The sequence below is a fragment of the Mirounga leonina genome, unplaced genomic scaffold, assembly GCF_011800145.1.
Source record: "Mirounga leonina isolate KUSES-001 unplaced genomic scaffold, KU_Mleo_1.0 Mir_177, whole genome shotgun sequence".
NCBI lineage: Eukaryota > Metazoa > Chordata > Mammalia > Carnivora > Phocidae > Mirounga > Mirounga leonina.
In genome coordinates, this window is record NW_023270459.1 from 2,722,605 (window position 1) to 2,740,845 (window position 18,241).

General features: G+C 35.4%; 2 protein-coding genes across 7 annotated transcripts in view; one reads left to right on the forward strand and one right to left on the reverse strand.

Moving 5' to 3' along the window:
- Positions 1–9,854: 9,854 nt before the first annotated feature.
- ZNF569 (zinc finger protein 569) overlaps positions 9,855–18,241 on the reverse strand; it is a 61,886-nt gene continuing 53,499 nt past the window's right edge. For all 6 annotated transcript variants that reach the window (XM_035023623.1, XM_035023624.1, XM_035023627.1 and 3 more), the window contains one exon: positions 9,855–13,099. In XM_035023623.1, the coding sequence (XP_034879514.1) occupies positions 11,277–13,099 (1,823 nt within the window). In that variant the 3' untranslated portion in view covers positions 9,855–11,276. The remainder of the gene's footprint in view (positions 13,100–18,241) is intronic.
- LOC118022922 (P antigen family member 3-like) lies at positions 15,171–15,924 on the forward strand. The gene is given in 2 exon segments (XM_035023890.1): positions 15,171–15,832; positions 15,834–15,924. Coding segments are annotated over 2 exon segments (336 nt in total). The 5' UTR covers positions 15,171–15,587.

Here is an 18,241-nt window from a genome sequence, read left to right on the forward strand (position 1 = left end):
TGAAAAGATGCTCCTCATCATTAATTATCAAAAAATCAAAACCACAATAAGCTATCATCTTATATCTGTCAGAATGACTAAACTAAAGGCAAAAAAATAATAAGTGTTGGTAAGGATGTGGAGAAAAACGAACCCTCATGCACTCACTACTGGTAGGAATGGAAATTGGTACAGCCACTGTGGAAAACAATATCATGGTTCCTCAAAAAATTAAAAATAGATATACCATATGATCCAATATTTCCACTATTAGGTATTTACTGAAAGAAAATGAAAAGAGTAATTTGAAAAGATATATGCATCCCTATGTTTATGGCAGCATTATTTAGAATAGCTAAAATATGGAAGCAAGTGTTTATCAATAGATGAACAGATAAGGAAGATGTGGTACAATGGAATAACACAATGGAATATAATGTAGCCACAAAAAGATTAGATCTTGCCATTTGCAACATCATGGATGGACCTAAAAGATATTATGCTGTGAAATAAGACCAAGTAACATAAATATCATATGATTTCACTCATATGTAGAATCTAAAAAACAAAAGAAATGAATAAAGAAATAAAAATGGAGGGGCGCCTGGGTGGCTCAGTTGGTTGGGTGACTGCCTTCGGCTCAGGTCATGATCCTGGAGTCCCTGGATCGAGCCCTGCATGGGGCTCCCTGCTCGGCAGGGAGCCTGCTTCTGCCTCTGACCCTCCCCCCTCTAATGTGCTCTCTATCTCTCATTCTCTCTGTCTCAAATAAATAAATAAATAAAATCTTAAAAAAAAAAAAAAAGAAATAAAAATGGAATCATACCTATAAATACAGAGAACAAGGTGATCGTTGCCAGAGGAGAGGTGGGTAAAATAGGATGAAGGGGAGTGGTGGAAGATATGGCTTTCAGTTATGGAATGAATAGATCATGGGAATAAAAAGCATAGTATAGGGAATCTCATCAGTGATAATGTAATACCATTGTATGGTGCCAGATGGTATAACAGAGAGAAGCTGAATCACTATGTTGTACACCTGAACAATAATGTAACATTGTGTGTCAACTACAGTTAAATAAGAAAAGTATAAAAACCTTTGTAGAGGCAATAATGAGTTTCCCAGATATGCAAAAGCTAAAGGAATTGTTTGCCACTGAATGAGCTTCATAAGAAATATTAAAGAGACTTTTTTAATCAGAAAAGGCCACAACTGGATATAAGAAAATATATGAAAGAGAAAATCTCATTGGCAAAGGTGATCATATAGTAGTGGACCAGCCACTTATAAAGCTTATAAAGTAATATGAATCATACCTACAACAGTTATTTAAGAGATACATACAAATGTCAAATATGACAAAAAACTTATTACACGTGAGGGGGGTGGTGAAAAAAATGTAGTGCTTTTAGAATGTGTTTGAACTTAAGAGATCACCAATCTAAAGTATATTGCAATCTACAAAAATAAAAAGAAAGGAATCCAAACATGGACACTAAAGAAAGTCATTAAGTCACAGGGAAGAAGGAGAAGAAGAAATGAACTACTAAAACAAAAAAACAACAAAATGGCAATAAATACATATATAATTACTTTAAATGTAAATGGAATAAATGCTCCAATCAAAAGATAAGGTGGCTGAATGGATTAAAAATTAAGAAGAACCTATATGCTGCCCACAAGAGACTCACTTCAGATCTAAAGAAACAGACTAAGGCAGATGGATGGGAAAAGATTCTATGCAAATGGAAATGAAAATAATACTGGGGTAGTAATACTTATTTAACAAAATAGTTTAAAACCAAGGTGTAATGAGACAAGTGCATTACATAACAAATGAATTGATCCAATAAAATACAACACTTGTATATATTTATGTGTTCAACATTGGAGTACCTAAATATATAAAGGTAGTATTAATAGACACAATGGAAGAAATTGACAGTCACACAATAAGAGTAGGGGTCTTTAACACCTCACTTACATCAGTGGGTAGATCACCTAGATAGAAAATTAATAAAAAAAGCATTGGCCTTAAACACATTAGAACAGATGGATTTAACAGATATATACAGAACATTCCACTCCAGAATACACATTCTTCTCAAGTGGAAATAGGACATTCTCCAGGATAAATCACATGTTAGGGCAGAAAACAAGTCTCAATAAATTTAAAAGACTGAAGTCATATTAAGCATATTTACCAACCACATGTATGCAACTAGAAATTAAGGATAAGAAGAAAACTGGAAAAACACAAATGTGGAGACAAAACAACATGCTACTAAACAACCAATGGGTCAATGAAGAAATCAAAGAGGATATTAAAAAAATAGCTTGAGGCAAATAAAAATGAAAACACAATATTCAAAATCCATGAGATGCAGCAAAAATTGTTCTAAGAGAAGTTTATACCAATATAGGCCCAAGGTAAAGAAAGAAAAGGAAGGAAAGCTTCCAAACATTCTGTGAGGCCAGCATTACACTGATACCAAAACCAGACAAGGAAGGGAGGATGGGAGGGAGGGAGGAAGGTAGTTAGCAGCAATTATCCCTGATGAACATGGATGCTAAAATCCTCAACACAAATATTGGCAAACTGAATTCAAAAATATGTTGAAAGAATCATACACCATGGTCAAGTGGATGGTTCAATACATGCAAATCAATCAATGAGATACACATTAACAAAACAAAGTATAAAAATCTTGTGATCATCAATAGATCCAGAAAAACCAATCTGACAAAATTCATTACATATTTATGATAAAAACTCTCAACCAAGTGTTTATACAGGATATGTACATAAATACATAATAAATGCTATATATGATAAACCCACAGCAAACATCATACTCAGTGGAGAAAAGCTAATAGCTTTCCTCTCTAAGATCAGAACAAGACAAGGATTCCCACTCTCACCAGTTTTATTCATCATAGTATTGGAAATCCTAGCCATAGCAATTAGGTAAGAAAAATAAATAAGGCATCCAAATCAGAAAGGAAAAAGTTAAACTGTCATTATTTGCAGATGACATGATATTGTATATAGAAAACCCTAAGACTCCACCAAAAATCTATTAGAATAAATGAATTCAGTGAAGTTGCAGGATACAAAATGAATATAGAAAAATCTCAAATTAGTATTTATTAGTAACAATCCATTGCCTATCTATATACTAATAAAAATTATCATAAAGATAAATTAAGAAAAGTCTCATTTACAGTTGCACTAGAAAGAATTAAATACCTAGGAATAAATTTAACCAAGGAGGTGAAAGAACTGTTCTTTGAAAACTATAAGACACTGATGAAAGAAATTGAAGGTGACACAAACAAGTGGAAAGATACTGTGCTCATGGATTGGAAGAATTTATACCCAAAGCAACCTACAGATTCAGTGTGATCCCTATCAAAATATCAATGGCATTTTTCACAAAACTAGAACAAATGATCCTAACATTTGAGGAGAACCACAAAACACCTCAAATAACCAATGCAATCTTGAGAAAGAACAACAAAGCTGGAGGTATTGTGCTTATTTCAAGCTATACTACAAAGCTACAGTAATCAAAATAGAATGATACTGGCACAAAAACAGACATATACATCAATGGAACAATATAGATAGCCCAGAAATAAACCCAAGCTAATATGGTCAATTAATCTATGACAAAGGAGGCAAGAATACACAATGGTGAAAGACAGTCTCTTTCATAAATGGACCAGTTTCTTATACCGTATACAAAAATAAACTCAAAATGGATTAAAGACTTAAATTTGAGACCCGATACCGTAAGAGTCCTAGAAGAAAACATAGGCAGTAAATTCGGACACCAGTCTTCGCAATATATTTTTGGATCTCCTTAGGCAAGGACAACAAAAGCAACAATATACAAATGGACTACATCAAATAAGAAAGCTGTTGCACAGCAAAGGAGACCATCAATAAAAAGAAAAGGCAACATACTGAATGAGAGAATGTATTTGCCAGTAGTATGTCCAATAAACAGTTAACATTCAAAATATTTAAAAAGTTCTCATACAACTCAACATAAAAGTAATCTGATTAAAAGGGCAGAAAATCTGAACAGACATTTTTCCAAGGAATATGACACATAAAAAGATGCTCAACATCACTTAACTATCAGGGAAATGCAAGTAAAAAACACAATGTGATATTACCTTGTATCTATCAGAATGGCTTTTATAAACAACAACAACAACAACAAAATGTTGCCAATTGCAACAACATGGATGAACCTAGAGGATATTATGCTAAGTGAAGTCAGACAGAAAAAGACAAATACTGTATGATTTCACTTATATGTGACTTCTAAAAAACAAATGAAAAAACAAACAGACACTCATAGATACAGAGAACAAACTGATGGTTAGTTGGGAGCAGGTGGTTTGAACAAAATAGTGAAGGGTTTTATGAGGTACAATCTTTCAGTTATAAGACACACGATGTAATATACAACAGAGAATATAGTCAATATACTATAAAAATTTTGTATGGTGACAATAATTGGATTATTGTGGTGACCAATTTGTCATGTATATAAATATTAAATCACTATGTTGTACATCTGAAACTAATATTGTATGTCATTTATTCAATTTAATAAGAAGGGGAAAAAAATGAAAAGTGTAAACTCTTGGAAATAGGGGTAAATCTTCCTGACCTTGGATTTGTCAATGGATTTAGAGTTCAACCTAGAAGCAAAAGAAAGAAAAGACAAATTGGAGTCAAAAAAAAATCATAATCTATTATCTGTGAAAGGACGTTATCAAAAAGATGAAAAGACAACATATACAATGGGAAAATATGTTTGCAAATCATAAATTGTTGTTGTCATCTTCTGGTTGGGTTTTTATTTGATTTTAGTAAGGAAAGAACAGGGAAATGAAGCTGTTTTAAAAGTATCTACTGAAAATATCTACACCTACCCAGAAATTATTAAGTTAGTTAACTGGCATTCTTGCCTCTCCCCAGTTTTACTGAGATATAATCAACATACTTCACTGTGTAAGTTTTAAAACATAACGATCTAACTTAAATATATTTTGAAATCTTTCTATAGGTACAAAAAAAAAAACTTGGGATGAGAAGTTTTAGATCTACTCTCAACTTTAAAATATACCATATAGCAGTGTTAACCACAGTCATCATGATGTACATTACATCCCTAGTACTTATTTATCTAATTAAGTTTGTACCTTTTGGCCACCTTAATTCCCCCTCCCACCGCCTCTGGTAACCACAAAATTGATCTCTGAGTGTTTTGTTTTTTAGATTCCACATATAAGTGAGAGCATATGGTATTTGTCTTTCTCATTTGACTGACTTCACTTAGTGTAATGCCCTCAAGGTCCATCCGTGTTGTCGCAAATGGCAGGATTTCCTTTTTTGTGGTTGAATATTCCCTTGTATGTGTGCACGTGCCACAAATTCTTTATCCATTCATCCATCGGTAGACACTTAGCTTGCTCCCTCATCTTAGCTATTGTAAATTATCTTGCTGTGAACATGGAAGTGCAGATACCTCTTTAACATAGTGTTTTTGTTTCCTTTGGATGTATTCCCAGAAACAGAATTGCTGGATTATATGGTAGTTTGTTTTTGTTTTTGTTTGAGGAATCTGCATACTATTTTCCATAGTGGCTTGAACCAACCTCAATACCAACAGTGCACAAGTGCTCCCCTTTCTCCACATCCTTGCCAGCATTTATCTTTTGTCTTTTTGGTGACAGCAGTTTTAACAGGAGTGAAGTGTTAGTTCATTGTGGTTTTGATTTGCATTTCCTTAGTTACTAGTGATGTTGAACATCTTTTCATGTAACTGTTGGACATTTGTATATCTTCTGCTCAAGAGATTCAAATCCTACCACCACTCAGCTTGTTTGTGGCTCTGGTCATTTTAATTAAAAAAAGCAATCAACTTTTCATCCTCCCCTTTATCAGAGCCCAATGAACTGAATTTCTACTCCCATCCAACAAGCTCTAGCAACAAGGTGGCGCTAGTTATCACTATTTCCTCTCCATTCTTCACACTCCCGTTTTAGCTGGGCTGAATGGGAAACTGAACTTCCACCCCTATCCATTGAAAACAGGGTGGGCATCAGTGCTCCACTTTTGCTTGAGTTGAGTCAGTGGGCCTCAGTAGGGAGCCAAGCATCCACCCCCACCTGGACCCTCAAGCTATGCCTAAACAGGGTGACTGCCTGCAAAAAGGGAGGTTAAATAGGATCTAGAGTCTCAGAATGCAGCACACAAAATGTCCATGATAGAAAAAAAATCATTCATCGTATCAAAAGCAGGAAAATCTCAAATTTAATGAGAAGACAATCAAAAGACATCAACACCAAGGTGACTGGAGTTATCTGGCAAGGAATTTAAAGCAATCATCATAAAAGTGCTTCAGTGAAAAAATTATGTACATACTTAAGCCAAGTGGAAAAAACCTCAAGGAAAAACATAAAGGACATGAAATATTTTGAAATGAAAATACAGTAAAGAAAACAAAAGACTCAGTGGATGTCCTCAAGAGCAGAATGGAGAGTACAGAGGAAGTATCGGTGAAATTGGAGATAGAACAAGATAAATTACCCATTATGAACAACAGAGAGGGAAAATATGCTAAGTCTTACAAGGGAAGGATAAAAAGTTTGAGGCTGAAAAAGCATTCAAAGGAATAATGGCAGAAAATTCCCCAACTGTGGCAATAAATGTAAGCCTACAGATTCAGGAAGCTGAGCAAACTCTCAACAGTGTAAGCCCAAAGAAATTCATGCCAAGGTACATGATAATCAAACTTAAGAAAACTGAAGACTAGAAACAATTCTTGAAAGCAGCTAGGGAGAAACAACACATTACATATAGAAGAATGGTCCAAATGAGAGGTTTTTTTTTTTTTTTTTAAAGATTTTATTTATTTGACCGAGAGAGAGCACAAGCAGGGGAAGCAGCAGGCAGAGGAAAGGGAGCAGGTTCCCCACTGAGCAGGGAGCCCGACAGGGGCTTGATCCCAGGACCCTGGGATCATGACCTGAGCTGAAGGCAGCTGCTTAACTAATGAGCCACCCAGGCTCCCCCAAATGAGATTTCTTAGTAGAAAATGTGAGGGCCAGAATGAAGTGGCACCTTTTTCAAGTGCTGGAAGATTGAACAATCAGAATTTTCCATCAGCAAGAAGTATCCTTTAGGAACAAAGGTGAAATGAAAACCTACTCAGATGATAGAAAACTAAGATAATTTGTCACCAGGAGACCTACACTAAAAGAGTAGCTAAAGGAAGTTCTTTCAGCAAAAAAGAAATGAAGGAAATATGGAACATGTGGAATGAGGAAAGAAGAGAAAAAGTAAAGATAAAGGTACATTTAATAGATTTTTCTTTCTCCTGTGGAGCTTCCTAAATTATGCTGGATGGTTAAAGCAAAAATGGTAACACTGTCTCATATAGTTCTTAAGGTATATAGAGGAAATATTTGATACAATTATATAATAAAGTGAGGGGAAATCAAAGAATCTCAGTTGAGATAAGGTTTTGAACTGGTTAAATGTTGACACAAGTAGACTATGGAAGTTATATATGTATAATGTAATACCTAGAGCAAATATTAAAAAATCCATAGAGATACACTCAAGAACTCTAAAGTAGAATTCTAAAAAATACTAAAGTAACCCACAGTAAGGCATGAAAAGGACAGAGGAACAAAATAGGGAATGACCAACCAATAAAGTGGCAGATTAATGTTCATAGCAGGTTTGTGTACTAACCAAAAATTGGAGGGCGCCTGGGTGGCTCAGGCATTTGCCTTTGGCTCTGGTCATGATCCTGGGGTCCTGAGATCGAGCCCCATATAGGGCTCCCTGCTAAGCGGGGAGCCTTCTTCTCCCTTTCCCTCTGCTTGCCACTCCCCCTGCTTGTACTCTCTCCCTAATAAAAAAAATTTTTAAATCTTAAAAAAAAAAATTGGAAACCCAATGTCTTTCAAAGGCTCAATGGTTAGAGATAACTATGGTATATCCACACCATGGAAAAATACTGAGAAATTAAAAAAAAAAAATTAATGTATCTGGAACAACGGGGATTTATCTCAGGGTAATCATGTTGAATGAAAAACACCAATCTCAAAAGGTTATATAGTAACAATTCCATCTATTTTTTAAGATTTTATTTATTTGAGAGAGAGGGGGAAGGGGAAGGAGGGGCAAAGCATCTCAAGCAGACTTTGTGCTCAGCACAGAGCCTGACATGGGACTCAATCTCATGACCCTGAGATCATGACCTGAGCCAGATTCTTAACTGACTGAGCCACCCAGGCACCCCTGATTCCATTTATAAAGCTCTGTTTAAGAGAGCACGGGCACGCAGTGGGGAGGGGCAGAGGGAGAGAGACTCCTAAGCAGGCTCCATGCCCAGTGCAGAGCCTGACATGGGGCTCAATCTCACAACCCTGGGATCATAATCTGAGCTAAAATCCAGAGACGCTTAACCAACTGAGCCACCCAGGCACCCCTATAAAAGTCTTGATATGACAAAATTATAGAAGAGATTACTGCTCGCCAAAGATTAGGAGTGGGAAGCAGGGGGAGGAAGGGGTTAAGGGTGTGACAACAAAGGGACAGAACAAGGGATCTTTGTGGTGGTGGAAGTTCTGTATGTTGATTGTGATGGCAGAGAAATCTACACAAGATAAAACCATATAGAACTACATGGACACATAAACAAGTGCATGTAGAACCACTGACATCTGATAACATGTACAGATTGTGCCAGTATCAAATTTGATATAGTACTTTAATTATGTAAAATGTTAACATTAGGGGAAACTGGATGTAGGATACACAAACTAAACAGTACTGTGGGGTATTATTTCTGCAACCTCTTATAAATCTATAATTATTTCTAAATAAAAACATCTTTTTAAGAAAAAAGATTTGAGAGTGGGGGGAGGGGTGGAGGGGCAGAGGGAGAATCTCAAGCAGACCCCGAGCTGAGCACAGAGCCTGTCGCAGCGCCCGATCTCAGGACCCAGAGATCATGACCTGAGCTGACACCAAGAGTTCAACACTCAACCAACTGCACCACCCGGGTGCTCCACTTAAAACATCTTTTGAAAGTCCCAGTAGAAAACAGACAAAATATATGAATGAGCTATTCACAGAAAAGGAAATCTGAGTTCCATAAATATTTGAAATCAAGGTCTAAATATAAAACATTTTAGATGTGGTACAGGGAAGTGAGCTTTCATATCCACTGGGCACATACCTCACACGTCTAAAATCACCAGCATCTGCATCCTCATTTAAGGATCCAGAAACCAAATAAAGCTTTGCGGAGATATGCTAAAATTCCGTCTGCTCTGATGCAGGCATCTATACTTGGCTTGACACTGTCAGAATATTAATCATGTTTTACATGTATGAATGGTCTCTCAATTTGAAAGCAAGCCAAATGTAGGTGATTTTTTTTTTTTCCAGATGGAGAGCTAATTATCTCAACAAATGACTATTTCTTTTGCTTCTTCACTGTTTTCAACTAGAGAATTTGTGTTTGAAATAAAAAATTTTAAATTTGCATCAAGTAAATGCTATGTATATACTGCTGGTTTTTATTATCTGAATTAACATTGTGAGGAGAGGGTAAGCAAAGTATCATCTTAATTCAGTTTGGTTTGTGTATTATTAAAGATAATTTTCTATAAATGTTAGTATTTGATCATAATCCATTTTTAAGTTGTTTCTATAGGTCGTGTCCTTCACCCATTTGATTCTTAGAGAAATAGGAAAATAAAGGCAAGAAAGACTACAAAAGATAGCAACATAATCTTAACAACCAGATTTGTTACCAGCATATTTGCTTTCATTCTTTTATTAAAGAAATGTTACAGATAAATATAACAATTCCATCTAAACCTCTCCCACTTCCTGAAAGGCAACCAATGTCATAAATGGATCTATGACCAATACACAGTACTGTTCTTTGCATTATTTTATTAATACAAATGTTACATCTTTTTACTGTACATTTTGCTTTTTTTCCTCTCAATATTTATACTGTGATCTATGTAACTATATGTTAAATTTGTACCTTCTCTCTAAATACTGCATTCTATCATGGCAATTATTACATGGTATTAGTCTATCCTTCTACTAATAAGAATTTGTTGTCCAATTTTGTAATATAAATCACGACGAACATAGGGATGTACCTCTTCGTGCCCATATCTGCGTGCCTCTGAAGGCAATACACCAAAGTAGAAAAGACTATTTCATATTTATGTGTTTTTAGAGTGATCCAGTTACTCTAAAGTAATCAATCTTTTTCATTTTCATCAGACTTTTAGAATTTTGCTTTTTATATTCTGGTCTTCAATCTACCTGGATTTTATTTTTGGATATGGTATAGAGTAGAGAGCTGTCATTTTTGTTCATATGACTCTTCCATTTATTCAATAGGCCATTCTTTCTCCAGTGACTTCAACAGCAATACCATACACAAAATTTCCATTATCTTTCTTCAATCCTTGTTTTGTTTCCACTGATTTATTTACTTAACAGGAACACATTATTTAGACACACCAGCTTTAAATAAATATGTGATGCTATCTGGTAGACTGTGTCTTCTCTTTTGTTTTTCACTTGTTTCAGCTATTTGTGGTCCTTTATATTCTCATATAAAAGTTTAAATCAGTTTGTGAAATTCTTAAAATTTAGTGAAAACTTTTGAGTGGAAGTACCTTAGAGACTTAGGAATTTATATTTTTGAAATGTGTTTTCAGACAATGTTATTTTTCTCAAAATTTCAGGTCCTATTTTGTGCCCTTCAAAATGTTTTGTAACTTTATATGTGTGTGTCTTGTAATTACTGTTGTGTTTACCTTAGACATTTTATATCAACACATTTTTGAATTAACTATTTCTTGTGTAAGAGGATATTTCTATAGTTTCTCTCTTTTCCCCCCAATCTTCTTTTTCTTAATACAGTGGCTAGGATAGGAGCTCAACTGTGATGCTGATATGCTGGTAGCAGATATCTCGTTTCATATTTTAATAAGAATGCTGAATAAATATCAATAGAGGTCTATGAAGGTTTTTGATGTTCAGTTTATTCATTACACAATTTGTCACGTTGTGTAAGAATTCTCATGTTTCACAATTATGTGACTTCTTCCAAAGGCTTTCCACATTCATAGTTTTCTGCTCTAGAACCGATTATGTATTGTGAAAGGAGGTGGTAATTCTGAAGGCTTTTCTATCTTCACAATATTCATAGTGTTTCTATTTCTACTGAGTATGAATTCTCTGGTGTCTAACAAGGTGTGACTTTTGGCTAAAAGCCTTACCACACTCATTACAATGATAAGGCTTCTCACCTGTATGTTTTCTCATATGAAGTGTAAGAGATGAGATTTGAGAGAAGGCTTTTCCACATTTACTACAGTCAAAGGGTTTCTCACCTGTATGACCTCGTATATGTATAGTGAGGGATGAGCTTTGAGAGAAGGCTTTTCCACATTTATTACATTCATAGGGTTTCTCACCTGTATGACCTCTCATGTGCACAATAAGAGAAGTTCTTTGAGAGAAAGCTTTTCCACATTCATTACATACATAGGGCTTCTCACCAGTATGACTTCTCATATGTAAATTGAGCAATGAGCACTGAGAGAAGGCTTTCCCACATTTATCACATTCATAAGGCTTTTCTCCTGTGTGACTTCTCAGATGAAGAGTAAGGGATGCAATTTGAGAAAAGGCTTTACCACATTCATTACAATCATAAGGTTTCTCTCCAGTGTGAACTTTCTGATGTGTAATAAAGTTTTGCTTTTGGCTGAAGGCTTTACCACATTCATTACATTCATAGGGTTTCTCTCCAGAATGAATTTTTTCATGGGCAATGAGATTTGATTTCTGGCTAAAGGCTTTGCCACATTCCTTACATATGTAGGGTTTTTCTCCAGTGTGAATCCTCTGGTGTCTAACAAGATTTGACATCTGAATGAAAGCTTTCCCACATTCATTACATTCATAAGGTTTCTCTCTAGTATGAATCTTCTGGTGTGTGATGAAGTTTTTCTTGTGGCTGAAGGCTTTTCTACATTCCTTACATTCATAAGGTTTTTCACCAGTATGACTTCTCATATGTACAGTAAGGGCTGAACTTTGAGAGAAGGATTTTCCACATTCATTACATTCATAGGGTTTCTCACCTGTATGAATTCTTACATGTATAATAAGCATGGAAAACTGAGAGAAGGCTTTTCCACATTTATCACATTTATAAGGTTTTTCTCCTGTATGACTTCTCATATGAAGAGCAAGGGATGCAATTCGAGGGAAGGCTTTACCACATTCATTACATGCATAAGGTTTCTCCCCGGTATGAACTTTCTGATGTGCAGTGAGGCTTTGCTTCTGGCTGAATGCTTTCCCACACTCATTACATTCATATGGTTTCTCTCCAGTATGAATTTTTTCATGATCAATGAGATTTGATTTCTGGCTGAAGGATTTCCCACATTCTTTACATGCATAGGGTTTCTCCCCAGTGTGAATTCTTTGATGTCTAATGAGATTTGACATTTTAATGAAAGCTTTCCCACATTCATTACATTCATAAGCCTGCTCCCTACTATGAATTTTATGATGTTTAATGAGTTTTTCCTTCTGGCTGAAAGCTTTTCTACATTTCTTACATTCATAAGGTTTCTCTCCAGTATGAATTCTCAGGTGTCTGATGAGGTCCAAGGTTTGACTGAATCCTTTCCCACAATGATTACACTTAAAGGGGGTTACTGCAAGATGGGATGGATTAATGCAAAATGATTTTATAGATTCATTATATTCAGAATGTTCCTTTCTTATAAAGATTCTATTATTATTATGACAGTCGAAATTATTATGTTCTAAACACTTTCCAAACAAGTCATATTCATAGAGATTGTGACTGGAAGGAAAAAAGTCCAAGTTAAGAGGAAATGCATTTGCAAATTTCTTACGACATTCATTCACTTTTTCTTCAGTCATTGTTTTTGTGAATTTATCTTCAAATTGTGTCAAAAGTCTGTCCTGGATTTTCTGTTCATCAATTCCCCACATTTCTCCTAAAACAGATTGCAAATAAATAATCACTTGAAAAATCTTTCCAATATTGTAAAATGAAGAAAATTTCAGAAAATATGCTATCATGGGATTGATTCTTGGCTTAAGGCTTAGTTTCCCATTATAAAGCAAATTTCATGTGCGTAGATCTCCTGTTTTCTAAGCTTTAGGAGATCCCAGGAAAAATAGTAGTAGAGGAAAATAAGAATATAAATAGCTTTGATTGTGTTTAAAAATGGGATCTGAAACAAAATAGATGAACTGTTGGGTAAATAAAAGGGAGAATGCAGAATGTACAAATAAAGTAAGATAGGAAAAAACAAAAATAGGAAGTTAAAAATCATTTTTTCTATTAAAATAAACTTTGTTACAAACTTCTTGATATAATTTTTTGGAAAATGCAAATTACCAAAACTGAACCTGTAACAGGCAGGAAACCTGTATGAACCAACTTCCACAAAATAAAGAGACAAATAATGAAAAAGCAATCCCATAAAAACAAACAAATCAAAAAGGCTCAGAGAGATTCACATGGGACTTTGAACACTTAGGGGACATTTGCTTTCATGATTTGCAAAATGTTATAAAAAAGAGAACTTCCAATTTTTTGTGTGTGAAACATAACATTAATACCAAAACCTGAAAAAGATAACAATCAAAAAAGCAAACTACACACCAATTTTACTTATGAATACCAAGGTAAGTTTCTACCTAAAATATCAAAATAACCCAGAAGGAAAAAAAAGTGACCTAGAACACATGAAATATAAGCTACATTATACTTGAGTAGGTGCTGTTTTTTTTATAGATACAAAAGTATGTTTTACTATTAGAAAAATCTACTTCTATAAGCAAATATATTAAAAGGTCAAAGTAAAAAATCAAGTAATCATTTCCAAAGACATTTTTTAAAATGATAAAACTAAACATCTATTTTCCATAAAGAAAACTTCAAAAAAATGGGAATACTTACTTAACTTGAGAAAAAGTACTGTGCAACTTAAATATGAGCACCATATTTAATAAAAAAATCCACCCCCCCAGCCAAAAAAAGGGAAAAATCCCAAAGAACTGACATAAGTACTATCACCACTATTATTACAGTATTGCATAGTGCATTAAGAGAAAGAAATCAGAAGTAGAAAAACATGGAAAGGAAAGATAAGATTAACATTTTTGTCAACAATAAAACAATTTACCTGCAAAATCAAAAGTGAAAAATTATTATAAAAGATAAAAACGTCATTAAAGTCACTATATATCAGAAATACTTCGTTTCAATAGCATTCATATATACAAACAACTATTTAGAAAACATAAGACTATACTTACAATCGCAACAAAAAATATGAAAAATATGGGAATTCAAGATCTTCAGAAAACTAAAATGCACACACAGATTTGACCAAATGGAAAGGTGCTACAGGTTGAATTGTTTGTACTGCAAAAAAGATATGTTGAAATCCTAATTCCCAGTACCTCAGAACGTGAAGTTATTTGGAAAAAGGGTCACTGAAGATGGAATTAGTTAAAATGAGGTCATACCGGAGTAGGGTAACTCATAATCTGACTGGTGTTCTTATAGAAAGGATGCAACATGAACAAACAGAAACACAGGGAGAACACTATGTGAAAATAAAGACAAAGACTGACCTTATGCCATCAAAAGCCAAGGAATGTCTAGGGCTACTAGAAGCTGAAAGAGGGAAGGAAGGGTCTTTCCTCTACAGGTTTCAGAGGGAGCATGGCCTGCCAACACCTTGATTTAGTATTTCTAGCCTCCAGAACTGTGAGAATAAATTCCTGTTATTCTAAGCCACCCAGTTTGGGGTACTTTGTTATGGCAGCCCTAGGAAACTAAGAAAAAATGTATATCACATTGCTGGAAAAGAACATTCAACAGCAAAAATGACACTTATTCACAAGCTAACCTAGCAAAGTAATTTCAATAAAAATGTTTGAAAATACAGGTAACAGCTCAAAGGAAAATGATGCTACGGGTTGCCACCTTAGAGAGGAAATGTGTAAGAGAAGAGCTACTTTTCAATATGTATCCTTTTGTACTTCAGAGATGTATTATGTATTTTAAAAAGTAAATAAAATTGTTCTGAATACTGCAGTAATAAAGTGAGAACAAACAATGGGCAGGTAAAAATTGGATCAAAGAGTTGGAACATAAAACGGGAAGAGCCTACTTAGCATGACTGGATAGGGAGTAAGTACTGTGAGCAAGGGAAAACAAAGAGGGAGAAACTGAGCTTAAATATGGTATAATAAATATATGCATTTATTTCATCCCACCCCAAATCACACCAATGTGAGATAAACAAAGAAAAATGCATAAACTAACAAAGACTACCCAAAAGGAGATGGAAGATCACTCTCTTAAGAAATGGAAACAGAGGTGGTGTGGTCTGGGTGCAGAACTGTGCAGGTCACGTCTTGCCATCTGGATTTGTTCTTGGTGTGTGAGACCCAACTGTGTGAAATATGAATTGGCAAGTAAGGTCAACATTCAGACCTAGAGCAAGACGAGATGATGAAAAATCTTTGCAGCCAGTTGGGCCTGTGGTTGCCCAGCTGCCTCAGGCTGAGCAACCTCAAGGGGAGGAGCCACCGACTAAGCATCAGGATATTATACCTGATCAAGAGAAAAAAGAAGGAGCATCTGTGGTTCAAGGGCCTGCCTCAGAACTTAATCAAAAGGAACTGGCTGGTGAGAAGATGGCGTGAGCGTGGAGATGGTCCTGCTGTCAAAGGGAGGGGACTTGCAAATCTAGAGCCCCTTGAGATGCCAGAGGCAGGTGAATGGAAACCACAGGTTTAAACGAAGACAAGCTGAAGCCACGTGGGCAGTTCTTGTGTTGAAAAGTGGCTAAAATTCTCTCAATAAAGTTTTGCAGTTTTGTCCAAAGAAGAAAAAAAAAAGAAACGGAAGCAGAAATGCTATCAGTCAGGGACATGAGGCAGAGGATACAAAATAAAAGAATTGGCTCAAGCACAGAGTAAGTGCAAGCCTACATACTGAAGGATAACATTCAGTTCCCTGTTCCTGCTGAGCTCCAAGACTGGAAAATGGAGATTGTTCTCCCTCTCTGCCAGACTAATAATAAAGGAAGGAAAATTCCTGTGCAACTGTAAAGCAGATAAAGTTAGAGACTTGGTTACAGATTGCAAATGTAGAAAAGAAGGCAGAATACTAACCTTTTGGATCACTTAGGGGAAAAAGAGAAGTTCCATTAAGCAAATGATGTTGAAGAAGTTAAGATTAGGTTGTCAAAGTACCATCCAAAGAAAAATGAAAATTCCAAGGGCACAATCAAAATATCATATGTGACACAAGACTCCATGTTTTAAGATGGTGGAATGGAAAAGCAGCTGATATCTTTTCCCTTCTACAAATAATGGGAATGAATTCTCATTGACTCTTGAATGATCCTAGGGGTGGCTGTAACCCCAACTATAATAAATGAGTTAGTGTTGACAAATACAGTGAAGGCTGGAACAGGGGAAGAAGGATTCTAAAAGATAGCTGGTCATGCTGATCTTGGGCAGAACAATCAGCTGACAGTGTCAAAATGGATATCACACCTTGAAGGTTAGAATTAATTATCCCATGATTACAACAATGAAATTTGGGAGTGTAGACTGGTTACAGGAGACTTGTTATCCCAAGATATCCCAGCCAGGACTGAACAAGGAAGCACCATAACATTTACTTTTTTAGGAAGAAGTCTGTTGGGGTGGTAGTGTGAAAATAAAGACAAAGACTGACCTCAGAGTTATGAGAAACGTTGCAGCTGCAGTTCCTTTTTGGATGAGGAAAAATAAAGCCTAAACATACTTTTATACATAAAACCATGTAGAATAAAGGGCTTCAGTATGAAGAACAAATGCATTCATATACACCAAGAATTGGTAAACTTTTTCTTAAAGTGTCAGATAGTAAATATTTTAGGTTTTGTGGGTCACACAATCTTTGATGCAACTATTCAATTTTGCCATTATAATGTGAAAGCAATCCTACACAAGATGTAAATGACTGGGTGTGGCTATGTTTTAATAAAACTTTATTTTCAAAAATAAGTGGCAGGCCTACAAACCATAGTTTGCTGATGATCCCTGTTGTAGATCAGAGTACTCATTTTCTTTCCCTAACATTACCCTTTTTAAAAAAAGCAAGTCAAGGAAGAACTAGCCTACCACTAAAAATGAGAAGGTGCTAAACTCAGATCTATAAAAAGTATTACAAGTGAAGAAACATAAAAGAAACATGATATAAAGAAAGCAGACAAAAGGCACCAGGTCAAACAATTATGGCACACAGTAAATGAAAATTTTGACTATTTCCATAAATGGAAAAGCTTAATGAAAATAAATCTATACATCAACAGCTCAAAATATAAATATAAATAAATGAGGAAGAAACAATAAGAAAACAGAAAGGGATAGGGAACAAAAATGGCAGAACCAAGGAAAGAAATGGAAGAGAAAAATAAAAACAAGCAAAACAAAGAATACCATGCAAGTTGGGGGGGGGGGAAGAGACTAGATAGTACTTTTAATATTGAAGTTATGGTATGATAACCTCACACTGAAAAATAAGATAATGGTAAAACAAATTTTGATGTGGGGTGCCTGGGTAGCATCTGCCTTCGGCTCAGGTCATGATCCCAGGACCCTGGGATCAAGCCCCACATCAGGCTCCCTGCTCAGTGGGAAGCCTGCTTCTGCCTCTCACACTCCCCTTGCTTGTGTTCCCTTTCTTGCTGTCTCTCTGTCAAATAAATAAATAAAATCTTAAAAAAAAAATTTTTTTTTTGATGCATTACTGGGCTTGTAGAAAGCAGCATAAATCTCCAAGAATACCACAATACTCTCCGTCAACCACACCTGAGTATCATACACTAAAAAATGAGAAAAACAAAAATAAACAAGTATTAGCCAAAATCAGGTCTGCAAGACGGATTTAGAAAGCAAGCTGGAAGATGAATCTGACTTGACTACCTAGGCAAATGAAAGCCCTATTAACTGAAGCATAAGCCTCAAGCCAGGAATAAGGAAAAAGATCAACTGAGGTTGCTACAAAAAGCCAGGACATTCAAAGAAGGTCAGCTGGTCTTCACTTGGTAATGCCTGTTGGC